Raw genomic sequence first — 26,913 nt, 5'->3', positions numbered from 1 at the left:
TTCATTATCTAATAATGCCCAGTTTCTATGGCACTTTTCTTAGTGAGAGAGAGCTATTGTTTTTGGAAGTCCAAGTTTATTTCTTTTATCAATGTCTGTGTTGATATATCACAATCGTTCTTCTTTTTTTGACAGGCAGAGTGGACAGTGAGAGAGAGACAGAGAAAAAGGTCTTCCTTTCCCTTTGGTTCACCTTCCAATGGCCGCCGCGGCCAGCAAGCTGCGGCCAGCGTACCGCACCTATCCGAAGGCAGGAGCCAGGTACTTATTCTGGTCTCCCGTGGGGTGCAGGGCCCAAGCACTTGGGCCATCCTCCACTGCATTCCCTGGCCACAGCAGAGAGCTGGCCTGGAAGAGGGGCAACCAGGACAGAATCCGGCGCCCCGACTGGGACTAGAACCCGGTGTGCGGGCGTTGCAAGGCGGAGGATTAACCTATTGAGCCGTGGTGCCAGCACAATTGTTCTTTATGTTACTGTTTTGCATGTTAACGAGGTGTTTGGTATTTCTTCCATATATGTGTGTGCATGTGTGTGTAGCAGAGTATGTGTTGTACATATAGACATACACACATGCACACTCATATTTTATCTCAGAGATATTTAAAGTTCTACCCTGAGTCCATCAGTGTGTTTTGGGGGAGAATTTTTCAATGCTTTTCAGATTAGCAAGTCTTTCACCCATTTGCTTAAAAAAATATTTGCCAGCCGGCACCGAGGCTCACTAGGCTAATCCTCCACCTGCGGTGCTGGCACACTGGGTTCTAGTCCCGGTTGGGGCACCGGATTCTGTACCAGTTGCCCCTCTTCCAGGCCAGCTCTCTGCTGTAGCCTGGGAGGGCAGTGGAGGATGGCCCAAGTGCTTGGGCCCTACACCTGCATGGGAGACCAGGAGGAAGCACCTGGCTCCTGGCTTTGGATCAGCGCGGTGCGTCAGCAGCAGCGGCCATTGGAGGGTGAACCAACGGTAAAAGGAAGACCTTTCTGTCTCTCTCTCTCACTGTCTAACTTTGCCTTTCAAAAAGAAAGAAAGAAAGAAAGAAAGATTTGCCAGTGCATTTCTTTAGTTTTGTAAAATTTTTACTTCACATTTAGCTCCTTGGTGAATGAAGATTTGATTTTGGAGATGTTTTAAGATGTAGATGTACACTGATTATATTTTTCAGTTAACTCTTAGTTTACAGGCTTTCCTCAACACCACAAAAGAAATTACTCCTACCCCTACTAATTTATCTATCTTTACCAACCTTTTTTTTTTTTTTGACAGGCAGAGTGGACAGCGAGAGAGAGAGAGACAGAGAGAAAGGTCTTCCTTTTACCGTTGGTTCACCCTCCAATGGCCGCTGCTGCTGGCGCACCGCGCTGATCCGAAGCCAGGAGCCAGGTGCTTCCTCCTGGTCTCCCATGCAGGTGCAGGGCCCAAGCACTTGGGCCATCCTCCACTGCCCTCCAGGGCCACAGCAGAGAGCTGGCCTGGAAGAGGGGCAACCGGGACAGAATCCGGCGCCCTGACCGGGACTAGAACCTGGTGTGCCGGCGCCACAGGCAGAGGATTAGCCTATTGAGCCATGGTGCCGGCCACCAACTTGTTTTACACTATTTCTATTATCTTAGGCTTATAATATGTTTCAACACCTGGTGAAACAAGAACTAGCTGTATTATCACTCTGTTCTCCCACCTGGCTCCTGTGGAGAATTCCAGTATTTCTGTTCCTATGTAAATAACCAGCTTTTCTACCAACATTCTGATGGAATTCTTTTCATTTTTGAAAATTTAACTATTCCTCTAGGATATTTCCAAGATATTGGTGTCTTCATTAATTAAGCTGATAATATATAATTTGATTTTATAATTTTGGAACCTGAGCACAGAAAATGCTTTTGTATTTGATCTTTTTTTTTTTTTAAGATTTATTTATTTATTTGAAAGTCAGAGTTACAAAGAGAGAGGAGAGGCAGAGAGAGAGAGAGAAGTCTTCCATCCGATGTTTCACTCCCCAAATGGCCACAATGGCTGGAGCTGTGTTGATCTCAAGCCAGGAGCCAGGAGCTTCTTCGGGTCTTCCACATGCATGCAGGGGCCCAAGGACTTGGACCATCTTTTAATGCTTTCCCGAGCCACAGCAGAGAGTTGGATCAGAAGAGCAACCGGGACTAGAACCGGCGCCCACATGGGATGCCGGCGCTACAGGCCAGGGCATTAACCCACTGCGCCACAGCGCTGGCCCCTTGTATTTGATCTTTAACTGCTATCTATTTTCATAGGTTGGGTCTCTTAATAACACTGATAAACTACATGTACAATCTATCTCTTACACTCATCTTTTCTCTCAAAGCTAATAACAACTACATTTATCAAAAAAATCATGTATATGACACCACGCTAAGCGATTTACATTTAGAATCTGAAAAATTCTGTAAGGTAAGAAAAGGATCCCCACTTTATTGAGGAAAATTAGGCTTACTTAACTTACTCAGATTTATAAAGCCAGCATAAGTCAGAGCCTACATTCATGCACAGGCCAAGTAGCCAGACCTTACAGAGCTACATTCCTAACTATGGTTTGTACCTGTCTTTTCTACATTCTTAAGAGTACTTTTGAAATTAATTCTCTAGGCTGTACCATTGATCTGATGTTTTTAATTGTTAACATTTTCCTTTACTATTTGCAATATGGACTTAATTGAAGTCTGCCTTTTAAAATTGTTTATCTTTGCTAGATGTCTTTTTAAATGAAAATCTCAGATTGTCTTTTCTTCTTTAACAGAAACTGAGAGTTAATCTAAAATATTCTATTTCTTATGGCAAACCATCTTAAGATATAGTCTGTCTTTACCTCCTAATGACACATAATTTTTTTTTTATTTGACAGGTAGAGTTATAGACAGTGAGAGAGAGAGACAGAGACAAAGGTCTTCCTTCCGTTGGTTCAGCCCCTAAATGGCCGCTGCGGCTGGCGTGCTGTGCCAATCTGAAGCCAGGAGCCAGGTGCTTCTCCTGGTCTCCCATGTGGGTGCAGGGCCCAAGCACTTGGGCCATCCTCCACTGCCCTCTTGGGCCACAGCAGAGAGCTGGACTGGAAGAGGGGCAACCGGGACTAGAACCCAGTGCCACAGGTGGAGGATTAACCTAAGGAACCACGGTGCCAGCCAGACACATAATGTTTTAATGCCCCTTCTGCCTTCAAAGAGATTTTTAGGCTCCTTGAGAAGCAACACATTTTTCTTTTTTGAGTTTAGGCTGTCCTTTGGGTTGCCTAGAACTTCTAAATCTATTTGTGATGGATTTAGGTATTTCTCTTAAGTGGTTTTGTTGAATTGCAGTAGAAACTTTTTCCTCTGTCTAGGTCTTTTACTGTGAGAAGAACTTATTTCTGAGACATTCTACATTGTTGACTATTATTTGCATTAAACTCTCTTATTAATAAGGGAAATACTACTTTCTCCAGCTTTTTCCATCTCTTTAATGATTTCTAGACCTCTTTCACTCATTTACATACAACATTCCACCAAAGTGTTTGGCACTAGCAGAGGCTCAACAGCTATACATTGAGGGGGAAAAAAAATCAAGGTACTGCTGCTTTTGGTAAAGTTAGAAATTTTTTTTAAAAAAAGAACAAAGGAGATTATGCATATTCTAGTTCAACTAGTAAAACCCATAAAACTCCGTTTCTGTTTTTTGTACAGTAAATTTCCTTGTCCATAAAACAAGGGTAATAAACACTGCCGTGCCTATCTTACAAGGCTGCTACATTAAAACAGGCAACATGAGCACTATGCAAGTGTAATGCATCATTTAAAGACTCTATTTACAGTTGTCTGAATTTTTGTCACCAGCTATCAGACTTGATGCAAACTGCAGTGAAGGGTTAAACTATTTTTTTTTTTTTTTGCTCTTCTGAGTGTCTTAAATGTAGCAGGTAATCAACAAATATTTGAGGTAACTAAGTTTTCTTTGTTTTAACTGTTGGAGCTCAAACTGCAAGGCCAAGCCGAACCCGGTGGTCATTACTTCCTACAAAAGGAGTCCACAGGTAGGCAAGGCGAGGGTGGTTTTTACCTCAAGCAGATACCAGGTACTCATTCCATGGATCCATGTTGGCTGGAAGGACCATGCCAGTTAGAGAATAGGAAACTAAGGAGGAAGGTCAAGAGTTGGAAAAGTAGGTCCAAAAGGGGAAAACTTTGGAACAGAGAAAATCTAAAGGGCTAGATTCATCTCCTTGAAATGAAGAAAACAAAGGAAGAGCTAGAAACAAAAATAAGCAATAGCTATTGTGCCAAGGAAGTTTAGCAATTCAGTTTTTCTTTATATCAACCACCTAACTTAACTGTTAATCTAATGGAAATCAGTTATGTAGACCAGGGAATATAAAGAAGACAATGTTAGACTGCCCTCAGGGAGCTTACAGTTCTGACGAGGACAGGAAACAGCTATTCATTACATTCTTGTTAGATGTTAAGGACTCTGAACTAGACCAGTTTTCAAAATGTGGTCCTTTGGTCGTCAGCAGCAGCAGCACCACCTGCGAACTCGTCACAACGAAACACTGCAGCGCTACCCGTACCTACCGAATCACTGAATCCCAAACTCTCTGGCTGACGTCTGGCAATCTGCGCTTTCAAGTCTGTCACTGATTTAACGCACTCTGAAGTTTGAGAACTACTGAAGAAAGCATGAAGCTTTAGACAAGATTTTTATTGTACTTTGCAGGCCGGGCCTAAGCAAAAATTATCTGTTTGTGTAATATTGTCTTTTCAAGAAGCGGTCCTATCATAAGGCCTTGAGGGGTATTCAGGTAAGGGTCTAAACCTACTACCTACCACCCACCCCTTCAGCATCCTAGCGGGTAGGGCTGTGAAGGCCACAGCTACTCTTCCTTCGCGAGACGATGGGGCCACATACCCTTGTGGTGAGTTCCAGGTGTGGGCTTCAGGTTCTGAGCCTTCACTTATCACTAGGTTCTTTATAGAGACATCAAGTCAGGGCAGCACAACAGATTACCCTGAATTCAGTCTGCTTACTGTGACAATGATTCCAGAACAAAGAGCTAAGAGGAACTATAAATGTACAAGAAAGCATAGTTCTAAGTAATTAACTGACTGCATTTAATTAATGTTTATTGGCATGGCAAGGTAGGATAGAAATGATTTTAAAATTTCAGCTGCAAAAAATAAACATACTGTGACAGTTTCGAGTCTCTGTTTCACCAGATGCATCTTTGATGAAGTATTTTCAGTGTGGACAAATTCATCAATCTGAAAAGAGCCTTGATGGGGCAATTTTGGACAGGTACACAGAGCATCTTGACTTTGGTGTATTCCAGGTAGTGGCAATGTTCCATGGTAGCGTTTGAACATTTCAGCCTCTTGTTGGGCTACTAAAAAACAAAACAAAACAAAAAAAACCAGATCCATTATTAGTTCAAATCATCATAGCAAAAGCATAATCACATAATTAAACCATGAAACCATAACCTTCAATAAAAGGTCAGAAACTGCACAATACATTTTAAACTAGTTAATAATAAGAGAGTATGACTGGTAAGAACATGAAACGATTACTACATAACATGAATATAATATTACTATATAACATGAAACATGAAACGATTTACTATAAAATCTGATAATTTCATAGCAGGCAGTATTGTAATTGAGTCTTGAAAACCATGCAAATTGGGCTAGGTGCCTAACTTTAAATATATGTATAAAGAAAACATAATATAAAAAGACTTAAAGATACAGTAAACAGAAATGCTAATACAAAAATAAAATAATTATTTACAAACTAATATCCTTAAAACAACTATTTATTTTCATACTTTTATACCGTTCCTAATCCTTATATGTATAATACATGATATGTAAATGTAATTTAACATTTTCTCAATTTAAATACAAATATTTTCCATGTTTTTATTTTTTGTCATTTTTGAATGTTTTACAATATTTCTTTTTTTTTTTTTGGACAGGCAGAGTGGACAGTGAGAGAGAGAGGACAATATTTCACCTAATTAAGCAACATAAATTTTATGTATTCTTCTATAATTGAATATTTATAGTTTTTTCTACTGTCCCTATGACAGTTCATACATGGATAAGTACTTTTACAGTTGGTTTTTTTTTTAACATAATTCTTATTTTGGATTTAATTCCTCATAGTGGGACAGACAGCTCTAAAGGTCAATGTTTTTGATACTGACAATGATGACTGCAAAGACCATGAGAAGAACAGCATTCGTGTTGCCCTTTTTAGATATTAGGATGATTTCACATGCAAAGTTATTTCAGAAAGTAGATGAAAATAGAATAAAGAAAACTTAATTTTATGCAAAAAATTTTAAATCCATGCAGATAAAGGGACTTCAAGTTTTATAAAACCATGGTAATCAATACAGTTTGCTATTGGCATAAATATAAATAGATTATTTGAACAGAAGAGAGAGCCCAGCATGTCCAGAGAGCAGGTAAAGGAAACTCAGAGAAGAAAGTACAGTTTTTTCAACAAATGGTGTTGGAACAGTTGGAAACTCCAAAGTGAAAAATGAACTTTGATACATACTTCACACTGTGTATACAAAGTAACCCAAATAAATCACAGATCTAAATATAAAACCTAAAGCTACAAAATTCGTAAAAGGAAATATAGGAGAACACTTTTATGAGCTTGGATTAGGCTAAGAGTTCAGATACAACACTAAAATCCATAAAAGAATAAACTGATAATTTGAACTTCATCAAAGTTTTGAACTTCTGTTCTTCAAACTTTCAAGGCAACGAGAAGACAAGCCAAAGACTGGAGGAAATTATCTGCGAATCAGACATCTGATAGAGCACTTGTATACAGCAAACATGAACTCTCTAAACTCTACCATCAGAAAACAAGTAAGCTGACTTTAAAAAAGCACAGAAGATATGGGGCCGGCGCTGTGGCATAGCAGGTTAAAGCCCTGGCCTGAAGCACCAGCATCCCATATGGGCACCGGTTCTAGTCCCAGCTGCTCCTCTTCCAATCCAGCTCTCTGTTATGGCCTGAGGAAGCAGAAGATAGCCCAAGTTCTTGGGCCCCTGAACCCATGTGAGAGACCTGGAAGAAGCTCTTGGCTCCTGGCTTTGGATTGGCACAGCTCTGTCCATTGATGCCAACAGGGGAGTGAACCAGCGGATCGATGACCTCTCTCTCTCTCTCTCTCTACCTCTCTCTCTGTAACTCTGCCTTTCAAATAAAATAAATCTTAAAAAGCACAGAAGAAACGAAAAGAAACTTCACAGAAGGAGCTATATGGATGGCAGTAAGTACGCAAAAAGGTGCTCAACATCATCAGTCACTAGGGATAAGCAAAGTAAAACTGCCATGAAATAGAACTGCATATCTATTAGAATGGCTAAAATTAACAAGACTGGCTATTTCCAATTTGGCAAGGATATGGAGATACTGAAAAATTCACACACAACTGTTGGGGATGATAAATGGCACAACCAATTTAGAAGAGTTGGCAGCTACAATATGATCCAACCCCTCTACTTGTAGGAAGCTGTCTTAGAAAAGGCAAGCATATGCCCCCACAAAGCCTTTTGCAGCAGCTTTATTTGCAACAGCTGAAAACTGGACACTACTCAAATGCCCATCAACAAATGAATAAACAAACAAACTGTGGTATATCCATACAATGGAAGAACACTCAGCAAAACCAAAACCAAAACAAAAAACAAAAAAACAAAAAAAATGTACTACTGATAAATACTAAAACACAGATGAACTTCTAAGTAATAACGAATGAAAGAAGCCAAAAAAGAGTACCTAGCATATGCTGTTTTATTTATAGACTATTTTGGAAAATACAAATTAAGTCATACTGGTCTTGTAGAGTAAGGGGAGGTATAGAGAGCTTACATAGGGAAACACTTTTGGGGATGATGATTTGTTCCCATCTTGATTGAGGTGATGGTCTCATACTCATATAGACTTAGCAGAGTGTATATTTTAAATATATGTAGCTTACTGTATGTCAACCATACCTCAATAAGGTTGCTTACTGAGAAAAAAAAAAGCAAGTGCTAATATAGTGATAAAGAGTAATTATTCTTTATATGCAGAGTCCCCATACAATCCATTGAAAAGGAATAACACAAAAGAAAACTAGGCACTACCAAATTCACAAGAAAGTTAGGTGCTCAATAAAATAATTTAATTTCACTGAATGTTAGTAAAGGAATTAGTAATGAAAAATGCATAGTAAAAAGTGAATTTTTTTCTTGCCTATCATAGGTACTTCAAAATATTTTTTCCCTGAAGGAACAAATTAAATAAGAATAACCAGATGTATTGTGAAGTGTTGTTTAAAATGTTGAAAAACAGGAGGCTGGCTCTGTGGCATAGTGGGCTAAGCCTCTGCCTGTGGTGCCAGCATCCCATATGGGCACAGGTTCTAGTTCTGGCTACTCCTCTTCCGATCCAGCTCTCTACTACAGCCTGGGAAAGCAGCAGAAGATGGCAAAAGTACTTAGGCCTCTGCACCCACATGGGAAACTGGGAAGAAGCTCTTGGCTCCTGGTTTTGGATCAGCGCAGCTCTGGCTCTTGCAGCCATTTAGGGAATGAACCAGAAGATGGAAGGTGGAAGACCTTTCTCTGTCTCTCCCTCTGTCTGTAACTACCTCTCAAATAGATGAACATAATTTTTAAAAAATTGTTGAAAAACATGTTAACAGTGCAACTGTGCAACAACTGCTGTTCAAATAAATTGTGGTGTATTCATTTAATGAAACGGAATTCAATCACTAAAATTCTGTATAGATTGCTTCTTAGCCTTTTGGATAATATCAAGTGTAAAATCATGTATACAATTGTTAATTACAAAGGTAACTCAAAACATTCATGGAAAAATGAAATTTTAAAATGCATTTATTTTGGTGCAGAAACGTTTTGAAATCCATGCTCAGTTTTTTTCACTATAGACATTTTATATAAACTCTTTGGAGACCCTGTGTTTCACAATGGAAATCTGTCCATAATATATTTTTAAGTAGATGAAAAAATAGTTTAAAAACCAGTATAGTAAATATATAAAAGCATAACAACTTTTTTTTTGGTTACAAACCTTGGTTTCATCAACCTTCAATATGGGATAACACATATAAAAATTTTAGGACTGTGATCTTTATATTCACACACTACTTCAATCAGGCACTCTAAGGAAGATTAGCTTAATATAGCTGGTGCTCTCCACTTGAAGACCCCGATGATGGTGAGTACCAGAGGATATTAGCAACGAAGAAAAACTGCCTGCAGTCTGCTCTTTCAGTACTGCACATTCCTCAATGCCAATCACTGCATGTTAATGGAAGTTGTAGCCATTTCTCTACAGATTTTTGTGGGGTTGACTATAATTTTTCAATATACCTTTTGGATATTACAGAAAAATCAAAGAATTTATTTTATCTTCAAAAATTCAAAGTCTGCTTAAAGAATAAGAGAAACTTAATAAAAAAGGGGGGAGGGAAGGGGCTCAGTGGACTGGAATATGGAAGATTTAACATTGGTAGACGAGTTTCAGGAATGAATCAACAAATGAATATCATGTTCGATGATCTTTGCCTTATGTGCTTTTAGGCCTTATTTTTTTTTCTGCTAAGATCAAAAAGTAACTATTTAATGACATGACATTTTTTGAACTCCCTATGTTTTGTCTGAGATATTGTATTAGCCAACCATGATTTTACTGTAATCTCTGAGTGAGTAAGCAGAGAAGTGGTATATAAGCAACAGTACATAGGTTAGTTGAATTTTACTGTTTTTCATCTTATTGTTTTGGTCAAACTGCATTTTCTAAGCTTTATGATATGCTAAACACACATTCTTTTTATTTCTTAAAAAAGGATTTTTTAAGTAAGAAATAATAAAAGGCTAAGTGTTTAAAAAATTGTTGAAAAACATGTTAACAGTGCAACTGTGCAACAACTGCTGTTCAAATAAATTGTGGTGTATTCATTTAATGAAACGGAATTCAATCACTAATCCAGGTAGTAAAAGGTCTTCCACAAATGATTCAAACTGCCTCAGTGGATATGGACAGAAAAAAAAAAAAATCACAAATGATTACATCCTCTAAAGGACAAGATCGCAAGGAATCAAATTAACAACGAACTTTATCTTTGCAACTCTGGTTCTATGAAAACAGACTTTTAAAAACCTACTAAAATACTTGCAAATACCTAGTTTCTAGAAACAGAAGCTGCTTACAAAAGTTCTTGTGCTCCTCTTTTTCTCTTGCCCTCTACAACAAATGCATACTATATATTGTATAAGCCTGTTTCCTACTATATATTTCATACTATATATTGTATAAGCGATTTCATTGTGAAGCAGGTTATAATAGATGGCTTCTGTTATTCCTTCAAGATTCATGCCTTTAACAGGGCAGAGGATTCTAAAAGACTTCCTTCTACACAGGCTATTGACAAGTATGATGTTGCAGTTAAGTAACTATTTCTTCATCCTGTTCTCTTCTTTGTGCTAATGTAATTTTGGTATTTATTTTATTTTATTTTAAAAATAGATTTATTTATTTACTTTGAAAGTCAGAATTATAGAGAGAGGAAGAGACAGAGAGATCTGCCATTTGCTGGTTCACTCCCCAATGGCCACAAAGGTGGAAGCTGAGCCAGCCAAAGCCAGGAGCGAAGAAGATTTGGGTCTCCCATGCGGGTGCAGGACCCAAGCATTTGGGCATTCCTCTGATGCTGTCCCAGGGACATAAGCAAGGAGCTGGATCAGAAGTGGAGCAGCTGGGACTTGAACTATAGCTGACAAAGGATGCAGGCATTACAGGCGGTGGCTTAACCTGGTATGCCACAACGCCGGCCCTGTAACTCTGCATGTTTAAAACTTAGCTCTAACTTAACCTGATATGTTTAAAATCCACCATTTTTTTACAGACTCATATTCACCCCTTCATCATTTTTTTGAGAGGTTATTATGTAGCATGCAGTGGAGCAGGCTCTGAGAATGCAAAGACAGTGGTTCCTCTTGTGTTTCAACCTTATGGACGGGGATGGATTACTGTAAGTTGCTAAGTGGGAGAGCGGAGGAATAGACAAGGGACTGAGCACAGAGGTGGCCACCACCACTGGATGAAAGCAATGCTGCCAATCAAAATGCTTCTAAATTTACTTCTAATAGGCTATTATTTGGGATCTAAATTTTTCACAATTAAAACAGTTCCTAAAATGTTTTTACAACTGAAAATTCTTTGATTTATATAATAAGCTCAGTGCTTCTGTGTATATTCTACTTTAAACAATTATAAAAAATAATGTGGTTTTCTTGGGAGATTTTTATCTTTATAGGAGGAAGAAAGGAGGAAATAAGATATTTTCATGTACTGCCCTTTGCATTTAAAGCAAATACAGAATTTGGTGTTAATAAAATCTATGTTTACTTGTGTTATTGACTTTACAAAGAAGTGCAACTAAAATCATAACATTCTTTCTTTTACACTACATTAAGAATTCCTTCTGGTTCAACATTTAATTCCTCTGTCCAAGATCTGTTATTACATATAGCCCTGTAACTTACAGAATCATTTTACTGGATATCCAATAGCTTCCCTTATAAATTATTACATTTCTAATTATAACATGATTATTGTAAGCTGTTAGTTGTATTTTTCTAGCTTCTAAGCACTTAGCAGTTACCCTGCATCCTATTCTTCTTCCTCTAACATTTGCTATGTGTACAGAATGTTCAAGGGCTTATAATATTTTTATTGTATTTTACCTAACATGACATTTCCCTGCTCCAGCTAATGTTTAGAGACTGTGTGGATGGAGTAAACATTTCAGTTCTGCTAGCTGGGCCTGGGTGTGTTTCAGGGCCTGTTAGTAATTCCATATTTGCTTGGCATATTTTATATATCAAGTAAAACTTATATGTGTTACTAATAAAACTGCATGAAGGGCTATTTGAGAATGTGTAGTAGATTCAAGTTTCATAGTCAACCAAATGGAAGGGTATCTACCTTCATTTTGCAAATCCATCAACTGGGTATCAAAATATAATAAAGCATCTATAAATCCCCTAGAGTACATGGTTTTCTCCTCTTGTTCATTTCTTTTCATTATCAATCATCACTCATCATGCTACTCAAGTGAATGTGTGTGATGCCACATTACTGCAGAAAATAACTAGGCTTCCCTTCTGCAGTCTGGTTCATGAACTCCAATTAATTATCTATTGCTTCATGCTTTGCATTATAGTTTCATTTTATCATTTGTAAGTGTTGATATAAAATATAGAGGTACTATTTTCAATTTACAGGTGAAAACAATAGATACAAAAAAGGTACATTATTTGTTCAGGGTCAAACATAGAGTGGTGACAGTGCTTTGTCCAGAACTCCAGGACCCTAAACTGCTACTCCAGTCTTCCTCACCACACTGCTATCTGTTTCTAATCATAATCTTTGTTCTTGGTTTACTCTGAAAAGCACTAACATCAGTGTACCAAAAAATGCCTCGATGAGGAATTCAGTTTTCCATATGCTCAGCTCCTTGAATGACATAAACTTTAAATTCAAGTACCCATTATGTAAAGAATATTAAAACATACTTTAGGACATGACCAAGAAAAAGTTTGCTTTATCACATCTTATAATGTGGCATTTCAGAGAGGACATTTGGCCTAGAGATCAAGATGCTACTTGGGATACTTTGCATCCCATACAGAGTGCCTGAGTTCAAGCCCTGGCTTCTTTCTCCATATCAGTTTCCTGCTAACATACAACCTGGGAGGCAAACGGTAATGTAAAGTAGTTGGATCCCACCAAGATTGAGTTCCTAGCTCCTGGCTTCAGCCTGATCCAGGCCCCCAGCAGGCATTTAGTAAGTGAACCAAGGAAAGGCAGATCTCTCTCCTTCTCTCCTTCTCTGCTTCTCTCCTTCTCTTCTCTCTCTCTCTCTCTCTCTCTCTCTCTCCATACAGAGACTTATATGTCTCTGTACTTTTCAAACAGAATACATAAAACTTTTTAAAAAATGTGGTGCTTATACTTGCTACTTTTTTCTACTTGGCCTCAAATAAATATTTAAAATACTTCTCTACAAACAATTATATTTGTTACATCATAATCTTATCCAAGTATGGTGATTATAGTATCTGAAACTCAGATACTATACACAAAACTGGGCCAATAAAATTTATGTCCAGGGGTTGTTATCTTATTCAAAAAATATTAAACTAGTTACAATAAAATCTAATGCTATGTGGGACAGTGTTGTGGCATAGTAACTAATAATGTTTGTGTTGCTGGCTTCTCTTATGGGTGCTGGTTCATGTCACAGCTGCTTCAGTTCCAATCTAGGTCCCTGCTAATGTCCTGAAAACAGCAGTGGAAGATGGCCCTAGTGGTCCCTGCCACCCACGTGGGAGACCTGGATGAAGCTCCTGGGTTTGGCCTGGCTGTTGGAGCCTTCTGAGGATTGAACCAGCAGATGGAACATCTTCTCTTTCTTTCTCTCTGTCTCTCCCTCTATGTAACTCTTTCAAAATAAAAAAAAATATATATTTAAAAAATAAATTTTAAAAATCTAATGTTATACACTAGAAGAAAATTTATATTTGGAACTACATTGAGAAAATGATTGCTTAGTGCATTACAAATATAAATTATCCCAAAATTTTTAAAAGAGGAACAATTAATAATAATGTAAGACAAGCAAACTTCCTTTTACTCTGAAGGGCTTCCTCTGAATATTGAAATTGAAATCAAACAACATGTTTCATCATAGGAATATTCAGTTACCTTCTCAATTTAGGTTACTTCGTGATACAGGAAATACAAAGAATAAACAAGTAGGATTAAGACTGCTTAATCCACCAACAGCACACGCTCTGCAATGTAACAGCCTGGAATCATGGTGGCTTTATCATCAAATTACTCTGTTCCCATATGCCTCAGTTTCATCAATTGCAAAATGAGGATAATAATGGTACTATCCCAAAGGGTTCTGGAAAGGCTGCATAAGATAATTAATGTAAATTTTTAAAAATTTTTTTATTTATTTATTTGACAGGCAGAGTTATAAACAGTGAGAGAGAGAGAGAGACAGAGAGAAAGGTCTTCCTTCCGTTGGTTCACTCCCCAAATGGCCACTACAGCCGGAGCTGTGCCGATCTGAAGCCAGGAGCCAGGTGCCTCCTCCCGGTCTCCCATGTGAGTGCAGGGGTCCAAGCACTTGGGCCATCCTCCACTGCCCTCCCGGGCCATAGCAGAGAGCTGGACTGGAAAAGGAGCAGCCGGGACTAGAACCAGCACCCACATGGGATGCCGGCGCCGCAGGCAGAGGATTAACCAAGTGAGTCACAGCATCAGCTGGCCGTAAAATGTTTCTAAGAGGGGAAGACTGAGAGTAAATCCTGGGTAACTGTTACCTACTCCTACTACTCTTAATTTTAGCTTCAAATGGATACCTGATGATGATTTCCATTCTATATTTTTATGAAATTTAAGTAAAAAATTCTATTCTTCAGGATTTATAATCATTAATTCAAATATTTATTTGTACATCAGTAATATGGGTGCTATAAACACTATAGGCTTTTAGTCAATGACCAAGTTACATGAAAAAATTTTATGAGAACTTAAAGGTACATATAACCCTGAACTCTGGTGAGGCAAGTAATATTGTAAAAAAAAAAAAAAAAAAGCTATCAACAGTGGTGATATAGGTAATCATTAATGAAGACAAATTCCTTTAATAAAATTGTGTCAGGGGTAGAAATTATTTTTCATTTTGACTAATGTTCTTCCAGAGGTTTAATCGACTACTTAAGAAGCACAAAGGAATAAAAAAGAGCATGGTAATTTGAGAGTGAGTCCTAGGTTTCACAGCCCAGCCCACTTGGCACACAATAGATACGTGCATGAGGAAGATTGGTCTTGCCTAAGACCCTGGGACTGAAAAATACTCCCCAATTAACACCAGTTTAGGAGACATACTGCCACCTAGTGAAAAAACAGGCTCATTACCTGGGATTATTAACCAACACTGAGAACTATATAAAATACTACACACATATTCATTATGTGTCAGTATTCAGGCTAGGTACTTGTGATAAAATGATGAACAAGCCCCCATCTTTGCTTCCTACAAAGTACAAAAAATATGAAAGAATTATATAAGCACAGAGAAGCATAGAAAATATGTTATTGTAGGAAAAAAGAAAAAAGGTTTGATTATTTAAGATACTTCAAAGCTAAGATTTCAGGAAATCTACTAAAAGCACAGATTAGTATAGTAAATAGGGACCTGGACTTAAAGACCAGAAAGAACTGATTTAATTAAGTTCTGGCTTCTGTAAAATGGAAGTGATAACAGCACTTATCATAAGATTATTGTGAAAATAAAAAAATACATGTAGAGTGCTTAAAGTAGCATTGGGAACATGGAAAGTGTTGTCAGTATTATCTATAAATATTATTAAATATAGAACAGCCTCCTAGGGAATGAGATAGGCATACTGATTAATAACAAAACATTGATTGCTAAAGCTTAGCTTCATAAAATTAATTCAGCAGAAGCCGTTTTTGTGACTAGCACTCTGTTATTATGGGAATCCTAAAACTACATTATTTGTGGTAGTCTGTGACTAAATTTTGTATTACTATATGATTAGCTTTTCAACATCAGGCAAATAAAACTACCTTCTGAAAGTAAAAATCATATTTCTTACCAAAAAAAGCAAAAAGTCAGTAGCATGAAAGACCCAAAAGACCACAACCTGTCCATGTGCTTAACAGGGAAAGATGCTTGCTGACTCTTCACAGATTCTGCTAGAACTGAAAGATGGATGATACATTTAGCTACCACTGTGGTCTCATTCGCAGCTTACTTAACTTAAAAAATGAGCTTGGTCCATTTTCCTTGAAAATTATCAGAGGTTCTTATAAATACTATTTCCAAATCACTTAACTGTTATGTATCTTTTGAATTTTATAGCATTAAAAATTTATATAAGGCTACATGCAGACTTTATTTTCAGACAAGAAAGTATGGGCAAAAACTGTATTAAAAATAAATTAGCAGGCAAAACTATAATGGGTTGGTAATAAATATCATATTCAATGAAAAATTTAAAGACTATTTTATTTTGTGAATTTGGCCTATGTTTAATGAGTAAAATATTTCAGAGTTGTGAAGTAGCTTTTCATTTTCTTACAGATCTACACCATTCACAAGAAGTATGCCAAATCTTTTATGGCTTCAGGTTACCGAACTTCTTCCCAAACTTCTTCTTTAAAAAAAAAAAAAAAAAAAGGCAGCAGAGTTGGGAGAATGTATTGAAATATTCTGAGTTTTGTTTTGTTTATAAATGTGTGTTAGTATGTCAAAAATCATGTTCTAAATATATTGCACAAAATAATTTTAATTTCATGTGTATATTATTTGAATATTTTAATTTCTAAAGCACCCATGGCAATCCTTCCTTTTCTCTACTATGATAGCACAGACATGTAACATTATGGTCTTAACTTTATGTATTTATCTTCTAATGCAATTGACCCAGAAAGGTACACACATTAATAAAGGAAAAGGCCAACCTACACAGTAAAAGAGAGGAAAAAACAAGCTTTTTTCAATCCCCTTCCACATAGAGATGCTTATCAGCATATTAAAATTGTTCCTATAAAGTCAAGTGTGGACTGGTTGGGAGAGGCCAGTAACAACCCCTTTTTGCTTTGTTTGTTTTAATAGTGTTTATTAATTTACAAAGCGCTTTCACAGTCTCTGACTCATAGTATCCTCACAAACAACTCTCCTAAGCAGGACAGGTGCTAGTACTAATAGTACCTTTTCACAGACAAGGAAGTCGAGATTTAGGAAGGCAAGTGCAAGGCCACTAAAGAACAGAATGGAGCCTAAAACCCGTGTTTTTGAACTAACATATCTGTTTTTTCTTCTATACTTCTAGAATGGGCTAAATGTCTACTGGCTAAAAAACAAATTGGCAAACCTAACCACCCTGGGCTAATCCAATGATGAAATCCTGTCACTGACAAACATAAAGGTTTGAAGAAAAAAGATGGAGTGGAACTTCAATTTACATATGTAGTGAAAATTTCAAAAGCTTAAAAAGTAAATTAGAAATTGAATGAAGACTGTTGTGAAACGTCTTAAAAGTCTGAAGAAATAAATGTGCTATTTCCTGTGTAAGAGTTCCAATGAGGAAGTCTTTTAGGTGGTATAATTCTCTTCATTTAATGAAGATTTAGAGTACTAAGAATCGTTTCAGGATACACGTTAAAAACACACACCAGCTTTGGACACTGGCTAACTGGAGAAATCCATGCATCCTTTCATATAATCAGGCAGTGTTTATTTCTCTGAACATTTAGTTGTAATTGGTATAGTGTTGCTTGACAATTTCACCATTAGTAATACTGCTCTATAAATGAGAATGTGGTGGTAGGTTTTATTTTCTCTCTGGAGAGTTCTTTAAAATAAGATAAGTCTCAATTTTATGCATTATTTTCTAATACAATTCACCTGGAAATACATAATATAATCCATAATATGATGAAAAATTTCAGGTTTATAAAATCATCTAAGAACTTAGCACTTATCACAACCGTTAAACCAACGCAATTTGTATTAACTAAAAAATTTAAGTACTCATGTTTAATTAATTTAAAACAATTTGTCCAAATAGTTCTATATTTATGTTACTTATCTACCTATCTATGTATTTATGCACTTACAAATTTATAAAACTATACATGCCATCTTAGCTTAACAAAAACAATAATAAACAACATAAAAAGTCAGACTCATAAAGATATTTTGTCTTTGTATAAAAATTAATATGTAAAGAAAACAGAATTGATATTTTGAAAATAACAGTAACATTAACATAATGCAGAACAATGAAATTCTAATTTCAGAATAGAAATAAAAGAAATATATGAAAAAAGGCTTAAATCCATATAATACTTAGAATGTCATACTATGTCTGACAGAACAAAGAAATAAGCCTCAGCCATTCTCATTCATTGCCCAAAAGATAGATAAACACTGAAATTTATTCCTCACCCTTGGATCTCAGTTGGGTCTCATACTCTATTGCCTTTACACCCCTGCATTCTCTCCAAGGTTCCCAAAGCCCCACCTGGTCACCTGAAAGAGCAGTTCCAGGAATTCCCTTCCCACCTGATGGCACCCATCCCCATCCCTAACTCTCCTAAAATATAAAAAGGCCTGGGCCATGGGGTTGGGGGCCTTCTGCTACGTGTTCCATCAATGTGCTCCTAGGCAGCTAGGCAGTTGGTCACCCACCTCTAAGAATTTATTTTCTCTGAATAAATTTGGTCTGGCTGTACATTTGTTACATTTTGTTTTGTTTTGTTTTGTTTTGTTTGTTTGTTTCTTTTGACAGGCAGAGTGGACAGTGAGAGAGAGAGACAGAGAGAAAGGTCTTCCTTTGCCATTGGTTCACCCTCCAATGGCCGCCACGGCCGGCGCGCTGTGGCCGGCGCATCGCGCTGATCCGAAGCCAGGAGCCAGGTGCTTCTCCTGGTCTCCCATGCGGATGCAGGGCCCAAGGACCTGGGCCATCCTCCACTGCACTCCTGGGCCACAGCAGAGAGCTGGCCTGGAAGAGGGGCAACCGGGACAGAATCCGGCACCCTGACTGGGACTAGAACCCGGGGTGCCGGCGCCGCAGGCGGAGGATTAGCCTATTAAGCCGCGGTGCCGACCCTGGCTGTACATTTGTACACTGCCTCCTCTCTATTCTGTGCCTCCTTTCCTAACATTTTGGTACCCCGTGTGAGGAAGCACCAATTCTGCCCTGTTTTCCTAACAATGTCTGGAAAAGGTATACAAAGTTACTTCCTTATTATGTCCCACAATGATAGGACAGTATAATTTTAGAATTGAAAGAGAAATTAGATTTCTAATTGCAAGTGCTGTTTTCACTGACATTTCATTTTTTGCCTAACTTTTCATGTTAGGATAATCTCAAAACAACATCATATGAAAACTATGTGCCTTAGTAATCAGAAAAATAGAAAAAGAAATTAAGTAAACAGAAAACTGAAAATATTAAAGATTCCAATTATATAGGTTTTTTTTTTTTACATTTTAAATTTAGCTAACATTTGTAAATGATTTTAGGTGAATTTTATCTATTTAAATTGATATACAAAGAAAGTAATGGCTACTTTTCTGTGAGTCCAACATAATAGCTCAATTATTATCCTTTTTCTGATATTTATATTACATAGTAATTATGCTTATAGAAAGGTAAAATGTTATACTACAATTATAATTAATACAGTTGATTTAATCTATTCGAGTCTAACAGTATATTCAAGAAAGCTTTGTTAATGCAAAGGTTGACAGATTTCACAGAGCTCATGGCCCTTGGTTCAGTATAAACATAAAGGTTACTGTAAATATTCTTTACTTTTCAAGCAGTGGACTTACCATGGAAGTCATAGATGTACAGAAGAATTGGCTCATTCTGCCCAAATGCACAAAAAGCAACCATATTTTCAAATGGATGGTAAGAAATGTCTCGAACTGGTGACTTGAATGGCAGGTCAGAATACACTGCCACTTGTTCTCCTAAATAAAATGGGAGATTCAACAATCGGCATTGTATCAGATATTTCTCATTACAGGATTATACTGCAATTTATTAGAAATATTATAGTAATGATGAGGCGCACATTATTTACATGAAAGCCTTAAATACTTACATGTATTTGAGCACAACTCTGTTAAATACTTGTATTTTTTTTCTTTAATTAATTAATTTATTTGAAAGGCAGAGTTACAGAGAGGCAGAGGCAGAGAGAGACCTTCCATCTGCTTGTTCTTTCCACAAATGGCAGCAATGGCCAGAGCTGGGCCGATCTGAAGTCAGGAGCTTCTTCCAGGTCTCCCCCACGGATGCAGAGGCCCAAGGGCCATCTTCTACTGCTTTCCCAGGCCTTAGCAGAGAGCTGGAAGTGTAGCAGCCAGGACTCAAGCATGTCCATATGGGATGCCTGCACTGCAGGTGGCAGCTTTAACCACTACACCACAGCACTGGCCCCTACTTGTATTTCTTTTGCAATCTGCTGGCCCTCCTCTTTCTATGTCTTAATCTAGTATCTTCAATGAGGATATCAAGGCAGAAAATAAAGACTAAAAGCTCTGAAGGAAGTAGAGAAGTGAACTGGCTGAGACATGAGAGAGGCAAGTAAATTAGCTGAAAAAGGACTGAGCAACACTAGGTGAAGAATCACAGAACTTAAAAAGAAGGAACTCCATAGGAGGGGGAGATGTGGTGATATTCTTTCTTTTCGTTAAAATTCCAGAGGCTGTTTGAAGTGTCATGTGTATAAGATGCCTGCAAGTGTGGCTAAAACTCAGCTAAAGCAGAGGCCTGTGGAACACTGGAAAAATGTGTCAGAAGAAAACAAAAGCAAACAACCTATCTTCATTTATTAAAGGCTTTCGAAAAGTGACTTCATGTTTCTGAACTGAGGTGACAGCTCAGGGGCAGGCCTTGTAGTGCCGTGGGTTAAACCACTGCTGGAAAACTCACACCCATAATGGAGGACTGGGGACGGGCCTGGCCTCTGCTTCTGATCCAGCTTCCTGCTAATGTGTCTGGGAAAACAGCAGGTTAGGTGGCACAACTGCTTAGGCCCCTGTCACTTTTATGGGTGACCTAAATGGATTTCCTGGCTCCTGGACACGGCCTGGTCTGGCCCAGCTGTCGTGGGCATTTGGAGAGTAAACCAATAGATGGATGATCTCTTTTTGTTTGCCTTTCAAATGAATAAAAACAAATTAACTTAAAATAAAAAGCACAATTTGGGGAGAGGGAAAACCCCTACGTGAGCTGGCTAGTCAAAATATCAAAAGTACAAAACAAGAGAATAAACAAGGTGAAATCAAATACTGCACATAAAGAAAACTGTATAAAATTTTCTCAATTTCTTGTTTAGAAATGTTCACATAGTTTTAGCTTCTTTTTTGAAAAGCAAAGATGAGGCAAAAGTGAACTTTCCAACGTAATAGTTAAAATTACTGGGGAAAAATGAATTGTAGCAATTCTGGTAAATTGTTAGTTAAGCTTCAGATATCAAAAACCTTCACAAGAATGTTTTAGTTACTAATCAAAATATGGAATCATGGAGATGTTTAACCACTTGTCTACCTAGTTAAGTCCAAGTTTGGCTGATAACATTTGTACTTTGCATTATAGTTCTCATTAAATACTCCTCTAAGATCAGCAAGATATCACTGTAAACAAGGAAAGAATAAGTTTTGAATTGTAATGTGAAATTACAAATCCATGAAGATATTAAAATATGAAGAACAGAATTTAACATAAGTTTAGACTATAGCTGAATTCCAGCGAAACTTCCCAAAATTATTCCAAAAATGTCAGTCTTCATACTTCTTCAAACACCTAGTCCTCCCCAAAAATATTTTTAAAGGCCAGTAAGCATTTACCTGTTTCTGGGTTCCAGACATATACTATTCCATCCTCACTCCCAGCAAAGAGGAAAGTCCCACACGGAGTCAAAGTACTATGGATCTTCTCCCGGTAATTGGCGGCACCGACAAACTTCCTTGCTGCTAATCTATAACAAAAGGTATTTTCAGAGGTGAACTATCATAACCGTTTAAAATAGTGATTGAAAAACTTTTTTAAAAATTTAATTTGCACTCAACAAACAACCTTTGAGAATGTTCACAGGGGGAGACATTCTATGGCAGAACAAAGAAGAGACAGTCCTATGCTCAGGGTGCTTATAGTTTAGAAGAAGCAACATTTCAGTGTAAAACAGAAGATGGATTTAGAAAACAGCACAAAAGAAAAACAGAAAAAGTACTTTACAGATTTAAATAAGAGAGATTAATTTTAGCTAGAGAGAGCATTTGAGTTGGTAACTAAAAATTGGGTAGAATTTTTATAACCTTGCATTTTCTTCCATCTGATGCATTTTAAAAATCACAAAAGAAATAGCTCATCCTTGAATAAATATTAGATAAAGTATATTGCTCAATCACCTGTGACTATGGTACACCATCTCCCATAATTTTTCACTTAGGAATAAAAACTAACACTAAGTCAGTGCTTAACATGGGTCAGGTAAGTCCATCGTTACCCATTTATATAGATACACCGCTCTGTATCTGCTTTTCTTCACTCAATAATACATCATGAATAATGGACCTCCATATCAGAAAACACGGATTACACATTATCATTTTAATGCATATATAACATTGTAAGAGATGTTCTATTATGGACAACAGTTAGGATTTCTCCTACCATGAACATGACTCCTGTGGATACTGTGTGTGTTTTGTATTTGCACTGCTTTACATGTATTTTCTTAACTTAAATTCCTCAACTTGGAGTACTGGGTCAAACATTCTGGAGCCCTTGTGTCGGCTCTGCATGTATTAGTAGTTTATTCCCGCACAAAGCCCTTATGAGTATTGTATTTTATTTATACCATTTGAGAGAAGGTGAAAGAGTCACAGAGAGGTTAACCAGCTAGCAAGGTGATGGAAAGGCAGATTCAGAGGTTAAGCACTATGTCCCTTGAGCCCATATATGATCTCAAGCTATATCACACTGCTTAAAAGGGAAAAACTTAACTCCTAAACTTGGCCTTTTAATTTGGTTCTAATTTCTATTTGTTTAAAAAAAAAATTCTGTTTTCCTTGTCAAGAAATCTATGCTGACACAGACTACCTTGAACTACCTTGAACACACACACACATATTATCCCAATTCTGAACTTAAAACTTATTTTCTACACTACTAAAATGCCTTAATTTTTGTCTAAATTCTATTCATCCTTCAAGACTGAACTCAAATGCTAGACTCAATAGAGCTTTTAAGAAGAAAATTACATTATAGATGTCAGCTTTCTTGTTTCCATGAAAAATGTAATCTTTCTAGTATAGATTTGTATTCATTAAAAAGGCATATCAAATATTTGCTACTGGGTCCGGTGCTGGGGTACAGTGGGTTAACGCCCTGGCCTGAAGTGCCGACATCCCATATGGGCACCAGTTCTAGTCCCGGCTTCTCCTCTTCCAATCCAGCTCTCTGCTATGGCCTGAGATAGCAGTGGAGGATGGCCCATGTCCTTGGGCCCCTGCACCCAAGTGAGAGACCCGAAAGAAGCTCCTGGCTCCTGGCTTCAGATCAGCGCAGCTTCGGCTGTTGAGGCCATCTGGGGAGTGAACCACTGGATGGAAGACCTCTCTCTCTCTCTCTGCCTCTTCTCTCTTTGTGTAACTCTGACTTTCAAATAAATAAATAAATAAATAAATAAATAAATAAATAAATAAAAAATTTGCTATCTTCCTGGCATGGGATGGATGCTATGCATAGAAAAAAAATAAGTCCCACAAGAACTTTTTTAAATTGTTGTTATTTTGGGCTAATTCTGCTTATCATTCCCCCGTAGCACCACTGCCAGTATCTTCAACTATTGTACCAAACTATTGAAGGGTTTAATGGTTAGCCTTAAAAAAGACACCTGTAGAATTAAACTAATACAGGTAACCCATTTGCCTTTCTAAAAATAATAAGGAAATCTAATAATAGAGCTTTCTTCCATTTGTTTTATAGTAACTAAAACAAAAACACAGTAGAAGTTTGTGCTGGTTTTCCCAGAACTGTTTCTGCCTTTTACATTAAAGATATTTTTATATAGAAAAAAATTAGAAGAAGAATGCATTAATCAAAAGCCTTCCCTTCAGTTACAATATGATATCATACTACTATACTGTAGCACTATCACAGAAATAAAAGATAGTCCTCACTGTTGAAGATCAAAATGTCTTTTAATTATAAAAATAAAAAGCAAGTGATCACATTTCAACATCAGAGATGTTCAATTTTGGCATCAGCCAAGTGGCTGGCTGTCCTATGAGCTGTAGGAAACTCAGCAATACCCACTACATCTCTACCCATTAGATACCAGGCACAACATCAAAAACATCTCCAGATACTTCTAGCTATCCCCAGGGAGGCAAAATTGTCTAGTTGAGAACCACTGCTACAGTTTATAAACTAATGTACTACTTATTCTATGAATACCTCCTTTACATTAAAACTAAAATATACTTACATTCGGAGATCCATAATTCTCAAAGTACTGTCTTTGGTGTGGATTAACAAACGTTTTCCGTTGGGATGAACCTCCAAGTAACTTATTGGAATTCCCTTAAATTCAGTTTCTTTAATTTCCTAAAACAATAAAGAAAAATATCATAAAATACTTCTATGAAAAGTGTGTCTAATTTTAAGCCTTTTTTAGAGTATGAAATTACTTTTAAAGTGTTATTTTTTGGTCATGGGTTCGAGTCCAGCTGCTTCCCTTCCAAGCCATCATCCTACTCATGGCCTGGGAAAATCAGCAGAAGATGGCCCAAGTCCTTGGGCCCCTGCCATTCACATGGGAGACCTGGCTTCAGCTCAGCCCTGCGCTGGCCACTACAGCTATCTGTGGAATGAACCAGTGGATGGAATATCTCTGTCTCTCTCTGTGTCTGTAATGCTGCCACTCAAATAAATAAATAAAACTTTTTTGAAAAATGTCATTTTCAATTCTATACAGAATGCTTTAAAATTATCAGCAAAAGGATACCCAAAAACTTCAGTTTAGGGTTGACAATAATGCTGGTGGATTGTATTTTTTGTGTTTTTACATAATGTTGCATTTAATCGTATGAATTCCTGAACATTATTTACTTTCCCAAAATATAGTCAGGGTCAGACAAGAAGCACTCCCAACAAACGTATCTTCTAACATTTCATTTTCTGTTTAACATCATATAACAAAGTTTCTAAATTTTATAAATTCAAAACTAAGTGTAGAATTAACTTTTCCAGTTCTACTCCAGTTTCATATTCTTTCTTCATATACTTTTTTATTATTTATTTATTTGGCAGGTAGACTTACAGACAGTAAGAAAGAGAGACAGAGAGAAAGATCTTCCTTCTGTTGGTTCACTCCACAAATGGCCGCTAGAGCTGGCACCATGCCGATCCGAAGCCAGGAGCCAGGTGCTTCTCCTGGTCCCTATGTGGGCGCAGGGCCCAAGGACTTGGGCCATCCTCCACTGCCATCCTGGGCCACAGAAGAGAGCTGGACTGGAAGAGGAGCAACTAGGACTAGAACTGGCACCACAGGTGGAGGATTAACCTAGTGTGCCATGGCGCCGGCCCCTCTTCATGCACTTCTACTTGTTTTGAAAAAGACATTATAGACATCATATTCTGAAATGATTTAGACTGTAATTTTAGGTGGGTTTTCTTTCGTTGAGGTTGACAGTAATTTGGGGGCAGCTAAAAATAATATCTAACTAATGATGTCAGGAAAGACATGAACATTGAAGTAGAACTTGCCTTCTACTTGTGTAAGAGGAATTACCAATGAATTAAACTGTACCTTTATCTTGCATCACATACAAAAATCAACTCAAAATGGATAGAAGCTCTACATTTTTTTTTTTTTTTTTTGCACCGGCAGAATGGACAGTGAGAGAGAGACAGAGAGAAAGGTCTTCCTTGTCCATTGGTTCACCCCTCAATGGTGGCTCTGGCAGCGCACCGCGCTGATCCGAAGCCAGGAACCAGGTGCTTCTCCTGGTCTCCCATGCGGGTGCAGGGCCCAAGCACTTGGGCCATCCTTCACTGCCCTCCCAGGCCACAGCAGAGAGCTGGACAGGAAGAGGAGCAACCGGGACAGAATCCGGTGCCCCGACCGGGACTAGAACCTGGGGTGCCAGCGCCATAGGCAGAGGATTGGCCTAGTGAGCCGTGGCGCCAGTCGAAGCTCTACATTTAAGACCAAAAACTATAAAACTCTTAGAACAACAAGGGAAAAGCTCCTTATGCATTGTTCTTAGAAATGACTTTCTGAATATCACACCAAAAGTTCAGAACACAAAAGTCAATTTCCCATGTGGGTGCTGGTTCAAGTCCTGGCTGCTCCACTTCCCATCCAGCTCTGTGCTGTGGCCTGCGAAAGCAGTAAAAGATGGCCCAAGTCTTTGGGCCCCTGCACTCGTGTGGGAGACCAAGAGGAAGCTCCTGGCTCCTGGCTTTGGATCGGCACAGCTCTGGCCATTGCGGCCAACTGGAGAGTGAACCAGTGGATGGAGGACCTCTAGCTCTGCCTCTCCTTTTCTCTCTGTGTAATTCTTTCAAATAAATAAATAGAACTTTAAAAAAGGAAAAAAAAAAAAAACACTATGCATGGATTCCAAAACTGATTAAAAAAAAACTGCTGTGTATTTAGGATTCAGACAAATGCAGTAGTTTTTTGTTTTGTTTTGTTTTGGTTTTTTTTTTTGTGTTTTATTTACTTATTTGAAAGGTAGAGAGACAGAGGGAGAGAATGAGAGGTAGCTTCCCTTCCTGGTTTGTATCTCAAATGCCTGCAACAGTCAGGGCCAGGCAGGAGCCAGCAGCCAGGAACTGCATTCTGGTCTCACATGGGAGGGAGGGGCCAAGCCTTTGGGCTATCATCTGCAGCCTGCCAGGTGCATTAGCAGGAAGCTGGATCAGAAGTGGAGTAGCTGGAACATGAGAAAGACACTCCAACATGGGATGTGGGTGCCCCAAGCAGTGGCTTAATCCACTGTGCCCACTCCAATTTTAGTTGCCCTTGTCATAAAAACAAAAAATAGGGCAACTCTGTGATACAATGGGCATGTTAATGTATTTCATTATGGTAACCTTCTTATTGTCTTTAAGTACCTTCATAAGATCATTTTGTATATGTTGAATATTCTTAATGAAATTTATTTTTTACACTAAACAACTGCTAAAAGTCCTTCTTGTTTGGATTACCAGGAGTAGAAAAAACTGCAAATACAAAA

General features: G+C 37.8%; 1 protein-coding gene across 13 annotated transcripts in view; it reads right to left on the bottom strand.

Annotated features, from left to right (window-relative positions):
* Positions 1-26,913, bottom strand: part of AHI1 (Abelson helper integration site 1) — a 231,110-nt gene that overhangs the window by 126,176 nt on the left and 78,021 nt on the right. For all 13 annotated transcript variants that reach the window (XR_011388506.1, XR_011388507.1, XR_011388503.1 and 10 more), the window contains 4 exons: positions 24,156-24,274; positions 21,511-21,641; positions 19,486-19,626; positions 5,183-5,379 (listed from right to left, as the gene is read on the bottom strand). Coding sequence is in view for 8 of the 13 variants with exons in the window: in XM_008263550.4 (XP_008261772.1) it covers positions 5,183-5,379; positions 19,486-19,626; positions 21,511-21,641; positions 24,156-24,274 (588 nt within the window). In the remaining 5 variants the exon portion in view is untranslated. The remainder of the gene's footprint in view (positions 1-5,182; positions 5,380-19,485; positions 19,627-21,510; positions 21,642-24,155; positions 24,275-26,913) is intronic.

The sequence above is a fragment of the Oryctolagus cuniculus genome, chromosome 5 (assembly GCF_964237555.1).
Source record: "Oryctolagus cuniculus chromosome 5, mOryCun1.1, whole genome shotgun sequence".
In the NCBI taxonomy this organism is placed as follows: domain Eukaryota; kingdom Metazoa; phylum Chordata; class Mammalia; order Lagomorpha; family Leporidae; genus Oryctolagus; species Oryctolagus cuniculus.
The sequence above is the reverse complement of the archived record's forward strand: the minus strand, read 5'-3'. Positions and strand labels throughout refer to the sequence as shown.